Below are 12,328 nucleotides of genomic sequence, written 5' to 3' on the forward strand. Positions count from 1 at the left end.
CTGCTGCTTCCTCAGGGGCCTTAGATGAAAGCGGAGGTAGCAGCAGTAGGGGATTCAGCGTTATGAAGCTTCATCTGTGGTGGATAACGGGGGAGGGTGGGCTGTGGCACCCTAGCAGTACCAGCCGAACTCGGTTGAGTCCCTTGTCAGGCTGGGAACGTAGAGTGGAGAGGTCCCCTTTTTGTTTCATTTGTTTGACGTCGGCTACCCTCCAAAATTGGGGGAAGTGCCTTGGTATATGTATGTGTGTATCTTTATTGCCATATTCATGACTCAAGTTTTCCAGTTTTAAGCATTTGTACCAAGAGCCTTGGACAATTCTGCTCCGAGAATGGAGAAAAAATGAGCGAAGGCTACTCTTGCAACTCATGCTTTTTCATTTTCATGAGGTTCTACAGTTATGAAGAAGCTCAAATTAATTTCTGTACTTGTTTAAAGGAGAAGTGTTGTATTACTAGTATCAAAGAAATTATAATCATGAGGAATGATTATTTGTCAAGGGATACAGATATTACAAGATATTTTCCTGCGCTTGCTATTAGGGACCACACTAAGTAGACACAATGGTCCTTGATAATCGTTTGGGATCATACACAACAATATTGAAGTGGAGACCAATAGTTATAGCTGAGAGCAGAAAAGGATACTACTAAACACCATTGGTTATGTAAGACGAACTGCAGGCACTAACCCCTGTAACTTATGCCATTTAAAAGAGCATCTGATTATTCAAGAAATTTCAGGATCAAATACTTATTCTTAATAAGAAAAAGAGACAGTGTTTGTAATTTTTATTGATTTTTCTGACCTTAACTTCACTTTACAGCATTAAGCTATTGGGGTAGGTAAGTGACTGTGGCAAAATATACTACACTCAAAATTGATATGAATTAAATGAAACACAATGACCCAAATGTAATAACAATATTCTAACCCTAAAACCTTACTATACATGAGCATCTGAATCATACATATGGTTAAATCCCTATATTGAACTGCAATACATTTTGATAAATAAAAACTGGACATTTTATATATGCACATCTTAGGGTAATTATATTAAAAACTTTTTGTACTTTTCTTTTTAAGCCAATCAAAGATTTATAATTAATACAACATTAAATGCACCCATAGAACAAAAAAATTAACAACAAAAAGCAGTGCTTAGCTACACCACTAACAAAAACAATGAAATTCACTTAAAATTCCTCTTTGAATAATTTGAATGTTAAATATCTAACTTTAATTGGTTATAACAAATTAATTCCAACAAAACTATATTTCAAAATTCAACTACTGTAGGCTTAGAAGAGGATATACAAGGTGGTACCTCTGAAGTAAAGCAAACCCTAGTTGCGTTCGCAAGGCCTCAATTTCTCTGGCATTACAGATATCACTTGTGTATATATGTATAAAAACATTCAAACTTCTAAACTAGCATCTATAACAATAATGTTTAGTTTATTGACTCCAAAAAAATCAAATATTCAGGCCAGCTGTTACAAAAGCAATACATATTCTATTAAAAATGAAAAATTAAGAGCATACCAGAGTAAAAATATCAGCACAACGAACGCATCCTTTACCACTACCCACTTCTATATAGTATTGTCAAGTGATCCTTTTGAAAGCCTAAAATGGTGTAGCCTTAAAACACCAATGAATCCCACATTTCAATACATTCCCACCCAACCATACTCCCCTTCCCTCCCATTAACCAAAAATTAACAAAGGAGAAACAAAAAATGTTACTTCAGCAACATGTGCTTCTACTATTTAACTATTAAAGACAATTCCAAACAGCTATTTACAAACAAGGAAGCCTAGAAATGTAAGAATCTAGAATGCTTTCATGTAACTTTCCACCACTTCTCCAAAATAACAGTTACAGGATGAAAAGCTAAATATATACCATGAAATTACTGCAGATAAAAAAAATCAAGCAGATGACACCCTTAGAAAATTTGCCAAATATGCTTATTGTATAACATCTACAAACATTAGAAAAATAAACCTAGGAAGTAATCAACCTCTCACACTATGGAAAACACTCCATAATTTTCTGTCTCATTTGTGTAAGAGTTTTCATCATGAAAGAAGCACCTACAGCATGATATAGTCAATAAATATACTGAAATCAAATATTTTCATTAATTTTTTTTTTCTAGGACATGCACATACTTTAGATCCCAATATCAAAGACTGGATCAGGAATTGTGTTCCTCAGAAAGTACTTCAATAAGCCTTATGCTTGAAATTTCTCAACAGCCAAGTACAAGGAAAAATTGAGCTTTGCTGAGGTACTAAATAAGGCACAAACCACTGACCAAGTCCAATTATACCTAACATCCCCAGCAGAAAGAAGGACCCGTACTAAAATAAACAATTCAAGCCTACCAATCAGGTCCTATTCACCTGTCTATTTAAAGGTTAATTAACCACCATTGTTGATAACTGCGTTACTGTTTTCATGCTGCCTTACACCTTGACTTGGGAGTTTTCTTTTAGGAAACTGCTTTACTATGGAAATAAGGTAAGCCTATGGACAATCACATCCAGTGTCTTTTTTTTCTAAACACCACACCCCACAATGGTGATAACTTTAGCTCCAAAATGCAAATCTTGTGCTTCAATTCACCTAGAGTCCTATACTTTAAAAGCCTTAGGCTTTAGCTTTCAATTAGAAACGTCATAAATTGGCTATCACTCTCAAAAAGGAAATGTCATGTGAAATATAGTAATGAAACCTGCTGGGGAAGTCTGGAGGCCAGCAAAGTTTCAATGATAATCACTGCTCAAAACCCCAAGGTTGATATACTTACAACAATTTATTCGTAATTCCAATCCCCACAGGATAAGAAGAAATCAACCACAACCACCTCAAGTCTGTATACAATAAGACTTTTGGGTGAGAATTCCCATCAATCGTGCAATTACATCCGATGTTTCTAAACATCTGCATACACACACACAGGTGTGGTGAACATCATTTACATCTACAAAACCCCTTTGTATAGACATACATATACAAATATATATGACTATAAATACTTTTCAAAAACAATTTTTTGTCTAAACCTGGAACAGCATTTTTCATTTATAATATGAACAATCCAATATTTACAATAAAGAAATACTTTACCTTCTCATGACACTTGTAAATATGGTTTCTATCATTCACTACTTTACTGTACAAGTCAATTAGGTAAATATAACAGACAAATAATATATTGGAATATCAAGAAAGTTACATGACCCTCAGATTAAGCTTGCTTCAAGTATTCTGAATTCCAATTATAAAAAACTGTAATAAACCTCTTAACTGAAGTACAGTAATAGTCAATATTTATAGTCTGATTTTACATCCACCACATCAACATCAACTTTGGATATGCACCTATATGACATACATATATATATATATATATACATATATATATATATATATATATATATATATATATATATATATATATATATATATATATATATATGCAAATACACAAAACATATCCAATTTACTTCAGTAGTTTGAATACTTTATCTAATATACTAGTTTAAACACTAGCTTACTGCATGTTGCTGATTAAGTTTATCTTGTCCAGTTTATTAGTTTTATTTTCATGAATGTAAGCTCAATAATTCATTAATAAAAAAAAACCATGGTATCAACCAAAATGTCAGCCTTACCTACTAGAAGTAGAGGGAGACTGTGGGACAGGAACTGGAGCTGTTTTTGGGATAGTCTTTATAAGAGTAGGAAGTGTCTGTTTAACAGAGTCAAAATTCCCTTTCCCAATACTTTCTGATTTCGAAAATGAATTTGCTATGCTATTTTGAGATGTCTTGACAGTGTCTGTTTTGCTTGTGTTTTCTGACCTTTCTTTGGTTTGAGCATGGTTCTTTTTGTCTACTGGCTTACACTGCAATTGTGTTGAGCCCACTTTACTTGAAACTATACTAGCTTTACTACACTGTATCTTGTTTGCCATACCCTCTGCTTTATCATGGGGATGTTTTGATCCAGCCAAGTTAGACTTGTACTGTGTTTTAGGTTTTCTATAATTTCCAGTTTCAGTTTTCTGCCAATGCATTTGTCCACTGTTATGTCTATTTCTTGAGCCGCTAATCTGAAATATACAAAAACAATCTTAATAAAAACAATTTTATACTTGCCTGATGGTCATAATGCTCCTTCTCCAGAAGATCAGATTATTTTCTTTCCTTTCAAAAAGATACATGTCCCCAATTAAGTGATGAAACCATCTATTGGTTAACAGTTAGTAGCATAACAGTTTCCTACGCTTTCAGTTTTGAAGTTGTAAGAATTTCCTATTGCTTGACATCACAAGTCAGTGGGAGGAGAGTGGGCATGTATATAAACATCAGATGAGTATATCATGAGTTACCGTATTTCCCGTATCATAAGACACTACAAGTGGTAAGACACACCCTATACTTAGTTAAGTAATTTTTGTAAAAAAAGATAGGGAGGATTTTACAACCTATCATAACAGAAATTCCTAGTCAGTGAATTCTAGTGCGATTTTTTTTTAGCACAGTAAATTTTCAAATTTTGGGGGTATTAAGAAATGTGTTGAGTTAATATCAATTAGCTGCACACCTGTTATCCCAATCTTATTACATATAAAATAGATAAATACTGCATAAACAATAAGAAATCATGGCATCATCTGCTTGGATTCCATTAGTTGGCATGTTTGCATGTAGATGGTTTGGCGAGTCGTCAGCTGTCCACCACACCAAACAAATTTTTTGTTGTCTTTACTAATTAAGGCAAGTGCATTAAAAATAAGTTTATTTATTACATATGAATGATAATAGTACAGTAGGCTTATATTTCATGCCTGGTGCGTGTGAGTGTTTGTATGTCATTACTCAGGTGTTTCAGGGTTGTCTAAGTCTCCTATACAACTTTATATCAGTGTGAAGATGCAGGGTGACTTATGGGGGTATTTTTCTGGAAAAAAGGTGTCTTATGAAACGGGAAATATGGTAAGTTCATTTCTACAAAACTCCTTTGATATTTATATTACTGACTCCCACACCCACACACAGATGGAGATGGGACACCAGTGAAAGAAATAGATAGGTCAACAAAAAAAAAAAAAATTAATAACAATTAAGATTCTAGACTTAAAGGAAATCATCTCAAAAATAGTTTGCAATATAGGAGACTAGGAAATGACATGCATTTTTGGACATAGGACGAATCTCCATAGTTTTTTCAAAATATCCTGAAAATCTCTTACTGGACAAAGACAAATATTTTCAAATGAAATACATTGCAACAGGCTCTTAGTCTTAAAATAATCAAGCACAGAAGGAAGGCAAAATTAACAAAATCCTCTTATGCTCCCAAACCCTACCTTAAAACTTAGTCCTTGTAGTTCATTTTATGCTTAGCTGTTAAATCTATGTGTGAGCTTCCCAAACATAAAAAAAATAACCTTCTAAACATGTAAGACCTCGTCCCAATCCTGACAATTAGATCTAATTACTACAGGTCCTTTAATATTGACAGTCTTAACCCCTTCACCACAAGCCATTGGATCCCCCTCTAGCTGCAAAAGAGATTTGTCACCATCGAAAGATATAAAACAACTTGGTAATGGATTCAACATTACATATGTACAGAAAATGTTTTTGTTTCCATATGAAGTGTAATTATAAGGCATACAATGATCAAAAAAAAAAAAAAAAGAGAGAGAGAGAGAGAGAGAGAGAGAGAGAGAGAGAGAGAGAGAGAGAGAGAGAGAGAGAGAGAGAGAGAGAGAGAGAGAGAGAGAGGGGGGGGGGGATATGTGCAATTTCATTTCCGTCTTCAAAAGACAGATGCAAAGACTCATTCTATCTATTCTTTAAAATTTGCTTAGTCTGAACTCTATTAGCGTGTCTTTTTTCCATTCATATGGGGTAACACAGTTGCCTTCTTTTTGAAGGACTTTGCTTTGGCTTTAGGGCGGACCGTAGTCCAGACCGGCTGCCCTACCTGCCATCACTAGACCCCGGTAGCGTATGTTTGTGTTGTACCAGCCACCATCGCCATTCCTCCTTTTAGTTTATTAATCACACTCGCTACGATGACGTCGGGATACGTCTAAACATGCCTGGTGATGCAGATGCTGACGTCCGGATACGTCATTATCATCATCACTGCAAGCTTTAATATAAACCATATCGAGCTTAAAATTACTTGTGTATCCTACTAAAGATTATAGGACATGGTCGTATATCATACACAGTTCACACAATAAATTTCACAAAAATATCTCCTCCTCTCCCTGAATCAGGCCTCCATCTTTCTTTCTACAGCCAACCAATGAAGTATTTGGGATTCTAGCCTTTATTTCTGATTGTGTAAGAGCTATTCTAGTCTGTTTTCATGTTGCCATATTGAATCACACCACTCTCTCTAGCCAATGGCAACATTCCTTGCCTGAGGCATTACTCAAACTCCCCCTGACACCCTAACTTGGAAAGGTAGATCCTCACATCTCGCCATACCACCAACCAAAATATTTGTGATTCTGGTTCTTATATGCAATTTTGCAAGGTCTATTTTAGTATATATCTGCTTTCCATAGAGAAAGCACAGAAAATAACTCTTCAAACATCACCTGTTCTCCGCCTTTAGCCCCAACGTTTTACCAGTAAAGCAAGTTGATACACGAGATTTACAGTATCTCTTTCTCAATTTATTCCTTTTTTTCACAGCTATCATTTCTACAAAATATCATCATCATCTTGTCTCATATATTTCACTTTAGTACTGTTCATAGTTTTCAGGAGTAAAAGTTAGCTTACTGTCATTATTTCCATTTATTGCCACTCTACCCAGTATTCGGCATGTTCTAACATGCGCAGTCTCTATTTCCAAGCCAGAGGAATACCCAAAATAGGAATGATCCAGTTCATAGTAACAGTCACACGCAAGGTGGAATAACAGACAAATGAACAAACTTTACGTCTAATGAACTAAATTTATGTCAAGTCTATCCTTCTGGGGGTGAGAACTATGTTTTTATCATCAATTTTTTGTTTATCGTATACCTTATTACTTATACATTATAAAATACTTTTCTGTATAACGTAAAGTCCATTATTACTGACGAGAAGTTATAGATCTTTCGACCGCTATGTATCGAGGAATTATTACGGAATACCATAGTCACTTCAAAGACTATAATAAAGTTTTTTTTTTACACAGAATAAGTCTTTCACTATTATTTATAGAAAATTATATAAAACAAATTTCTGAAAAAATATTCTATAATCACTTCACAATGAATGGAAAAATATTTTGGTTCTTTAGAGTGAAATACAATAGAAAATAAAGCAAACGTTTGAAAAATTTATTCTATAATTAGCAGTAAAATAAACAAACATGGAAATGTACATTATTATAGTGTATGTATATATATATATATATATATATATATATATATATATATATATATATATATATATATATATATACATATATATTAGATGGCGATAAATCTAATATATAGCTGATCTGCTGACTTCAAGTGATGGGGTAAATATATATATATATATATATATATATATATATATATATATATATATATATATATATATATATATATATATATATATATATAAATATAAATATACAGTATATATATCATAGGTCTGTTGTATTACGTGTTTTATTTTTTATCATAGTATAAGAGGTTAGATATTTCGTACTAGGGGAATGGTCAAAATATTTTGAAGAAAGATAATGTAAAATAACAGTGTGAGGGTAGTAAAATTTGAGGCCGAAAAGCCTAGTGTAGTTTATTCTGCCGGCGAGGAGTTGGAGGGAGCCGGTGAGGCATGCCATCAAAACCATTGGCACCAACATTTGCAAAGGGATATGCTACATTCACAATAATTGTTGAGAATCTCAGCTCTCCTTTGCCAAAGCACCAAAACTGCTGGCAGTACATACAGTACCATGTCCACCCAGTCATCTCTGACAACACCCTCAGGCGCAACAACGTGGTCTGTCATAGCCAAACACAGAATCAAGAATGACATACTTTACAACAAAGTCTTACCTACCCTTTTCACAAGCAAAGGGAATTTGTCATGTGTCATAAAATCTATATATTTAAATTGTATTACAATTGTTTCCAAGAACTAAATATTCATCATCTATTTTAGAGGGAAGGAATATATATTTGTGTGAATATCTAAATGCCTGATTGTAGATAGCCAATAAATGTTTTCTTTTCTACTAACTATGAGAAAATATTGTGAACACAAATGATTGGATAGGGAAATCTACAACTATTCGGTGTGTGTGTGTGTGTGTGTGTGTGTGCGTGTAGGCATAGGGAAAATGAGCCGTAATGAGAGAGGAGGATCCAATGTAGTATTGTCTGGCCAGTCAAAGGACCACATAACTCTCTAGTGGTATTATCTCAACGGGTGGCTGGTGCCCTGGCCAAAACAGATATAGAGGCACAGGTGTAAGCTAAACCTGCCTGTTACAACTGAGACTAAGAAAATATGGAATTATTCTCCCCATATCTATAATGATAGGCTTCAGGCCAGAAGCCGGGAGTCCTACCTCAAGGACTGGATCCCCCTGAATTCCGATGCCCCAACACAAGAATAGTTCCGCCAAATAAGGTACAAACCATTTTTGGGATGGTCGAGATCATCCAATACTCTCATATATAGCTTTGAATGCAAATACCTCCCAACCGTGATCCCTTATCCCATTTCATCTAAGCAAGCAGTAGTAACGAATGTGGAAATATCCACACTATTTAAAAAACTAAATGAAATTAATAACCATAAAAATAAAAAGTATATATCCAAAAGGAAATATTACTCATAGAGTAAGGACAGAAAGATGAATTAGGAGTTTGAGAAGAGAGAAATAGACTCGAACTGGGGGAGCAGGTTCCCCAAGCTCAAGAGCCCTCTTGTCCGTCATAAGGCTTCAACAATAAAATGAAATTCCATGTTGAAACCAAGTGATTCCGTCAAAGCATTCTCTCATTGATAGGGCCGGAGAGCTTAACTCCAAAGGGCCAGCGCTCTCCAGTGACAAGTCGTACTGGAAGATAGATCAGGATCATGACTCGCCAATGGTTCGCAATCTTGATCAAGAATCGGCACTGGCATGCGCTTGTGAAACGAGACTAGCCAGTGGCATGCAACCGTGAAACAAGATTAGCCCCTGGCAAGTGCTTACAAAATGAGACTCGCCTCTGACAAGCGCTTACAAAATGACTCGCCCCGGCGCTGGCTCATGAAACAAGACTCTCCACTGGCGCTTTCTCATGGAATGAGACTTGCCTCTGAAGCATGGTTGTAACTTGTCTCTGACTCTGGCTCCAAGACGACTCACCTCTGATTGAGATTGCCACTGGGGCTTGCTTGTGATCGCGACTCGCCACTGGTGTGTGGTCTTTAATGTAAGTTGCCAAAAATGCGCTAACTTGTGTTCCATGCTCTACCTCATAAGACAGAGAGTAAAAGCAACACAGATAGCTGGGCTGAGAGCATGAACCGGTGTCTGCCAAGGATCCCCAAAGGGTCGGCAAGCTCAGAGGGTTGAGGATAAAGGTGCCTATCCTTGCATTGAGCGAGTTCAGTGAACGCACTCGTTCTGAGAGGAGGGCGTGATGAGTAAGCCTTCTTGTGAGCACTATCTTGCAGATCCTCGGATGAAAGAGGATTTGGTGGTGGAAAAGGTGTAAGCCCACTCCCTTTGCTACTATATTTGCACCCTGCCTATTACAGCCCTTAGAAAGTAAATGCAATGCCTATAATATTGCAGTAATAACCTGATCACCTGCTCAGGTCAGTGTCACTCCTGGAGAACGACAGGAAAGGGAATACGACTTGTAAATGTTTGCTATTTCGGGTCATTCTCTTAAAATTTTGTTAACCACTGGCAGTCCATCTTGTGCCAATATCCAGGCTAGCTATGAGCCCAAATCACATTGCAACACTGAATCGCATATATATATATATATATATATATATATATATATATATATATATATATATATATATATATATATATATATATATACACAGTATATATGCACACAAACAAAACATTGGACAAAACTAATATGAAATTTATATATCTAGAGTAGAGATTCAAGTTGAAAAAATGAGGGAAACATGCTACAGCTATCAGGGTTACACATGTGATTGATGTTACTGATAATGAGGAATTTCCAAGGCAAGAAAAAAAACAGAGAGAGAGAGAGAGAGAGAGAGAGAGAGAGAGAGAGAGAGAGAGAGAGAGAGAGAGAGAGAGAGAGAGAGAGAGAGCTTCCTGTGTGATTTGAATCATCTATGCCAGCATAGAATGAATAAATGATTGTTAATAATCTGGCATCATAACATCAATGGTCATTGATGTCAATTAAGAGTATGATTAATAAAGAATAAATTGAAAATAATATAAATTAATAACTTTATAAAATCTGAAATTTCATATAACATTTAAAGAGAAGAGTATGAAGGCCAGCTTCCAATATGAACTTAATGTCACTAGCATCATATAAAACATCTCTGCCAAGAATTCTGTTGAGGATGTACCTGCTATCCTCATTACCACCTTCAGAGACTATCTTTCTCTGATATTCACGAGACTGGGGCATTCAATAAGTAAATGCCTTACAGTCAGTGGAACCAAGCAAACATCACACAAGGGTTATTATTATTATTATTATTACTTGCCAGTCATCAAAAACTCAAATTTAAGTGTGCCCAATTCTAAGGCAACAGAAGGCAGTTTCTCACCTTCTAGGCATAAAACAATACTTCCATGAAGGTATAACATTTGTGATCTTCATTTTATTCTGATCAATGGAATTCTAGTAACGTTGCCAAATATGACAGATTATTTGCGGCAAAACGTCATTACATGGAAGTAGTTATCTTCCAGGAAGTAATTTTTCTCATGCCTCTTTTGCTAATTTGTCTGCCACTTCATTTACTGCTACACCTACATGAGCTGGAACCTAGAAAAACTTGACTTCCTTGCCAGCAGTACTACAGATACACAGCCACTCTAAAAATTCTAAAATTTTCATTACTGCTTTTTTTTAACAGCAGTCAGAATATCGGATGCTAAGGGAAATTCACATTTACAATTAAAAGAAGAATTGTACACCCCAAATCCAATGCCAGCATTGGATTTGAAGCTGTCCGTAAATATATATTCACTATCCCGGTGGTGTTCTGCATGTTCCAAAAGGTTATACCACATTTCTTCCTTTACTCTGTTGCCTTTAGAGCCAGAAAAATAATTACAGAGGAACATCTCTGGATGTTTCCAGGGAGGGGTGACTGATAACCTAAAAGGTATAGTCAAACCAAACGAAAGTGGCGGGTGAGACACATAATATATCGTATCGAAGTCTGACTGTTTTGGTTATTTTACTTGGAGATTTAGGTTTACAGAAGTTCTGAAACAGAAGATGGCTTAAGGTTTTAATGGAAAGAGGGTTCCGTCAGTCAAAATTTCAGATATATTCTCATTTACAGCTCTCTTTTATTTAGGTGGTCAGTGGAAAACAATTAAGAAATTGGAAGGATTTTGATCCAAGGTCAACCAGGGATACATAGGAAGGGCATTGAAGAATTACAAGAGATTCAAAAATAAATTTCTCCATAAAACCCATGTGTTTTATTCATGTGTGTATATACACATACATACATACACACACACACACATATATATATATATACATATATGTATATATATATATATATATATATATATATATATATATATATATATATATATATATATATATATATGTACGTATGTATGTGTATATATATAAAATGGATATAGATAGATAGATAGGTAGACAATCTGTTTATTATTTTATTAATTTATCTATTATCAATATTAAACAATTTATTTTACTCATGCTTTATTGTATCGCTGAACTCAACGCTTGGACTATGCCATATATACTATAATCCCTCCACCCATATTTTAAGCCCTTGAGGAATGAAATTTCAGCTCATAAGATTAGGACTCCATCTATGTCATTAAAAGCCATTAAAGTAATTTCGAACAAGCCTTGTTTATAAATGGCAATTCATATCTCGTCTATAAAGCACTGTTTCTAATAAGTACAGAACGTCGATCGACAGCAGTTACAATGGCAACTTCTACAAAGCGTTTTCTCTATTCAGCTAGGGAAATCGGGGACGATATTCACAGATATTTTACTTAAGGAAGGAAAATTAGTTCCATACACTACATTTACTGTACATACCTAGCCAATTTTCCTTTTATAATAAAATACAC

At 35.1% G+C, this 12,328-nt stretch overlaps 1 protein-coding gene across 3 annotated transcripts in view; it reads right to left on the reverse strand.

Moving 5' to 3' along the window:
• Window positions 1-776: 776 nt before the first annotated feature.
• Window positions 777-12,328, reverse strand: part of LOC137643975 (la-related protein 1B-like) — a 798,692-nt gene continuing 787,140 nt past the window's right edge. For all 3 annotated transcript variants that reach the window (XM_068376809.1, XM_068376808.1, XM_068376807.1), the window contains one exon: window positions 777-4,130. In XM_068376809.1, coding sequence (XP_068232910.1) covers window positions 3,687-4,130 — 444 coding nt within the window. In that variant the 3' untranslated portion in view covers window positions 777-3,686. The remainder of the gene's footprint in view (window positions 4,131-12,328) is intronic.

The sequence above is a fragment of the Palaemon carinicauda genome, chromosome 7 (assembly GCF_036898095.1).
Source record: "Palaemon carinicauda isolate YSFRI2023 chromosome 7, ASM3689809v2, whole genome shotgun sequence".
Taxonomy (NCBI): Eukaryota; Metazoa; Arthropoda; class Malacostraca; order Decapoda; family Palaemonidae; genus Palaemon; species Palaemon carinicauda.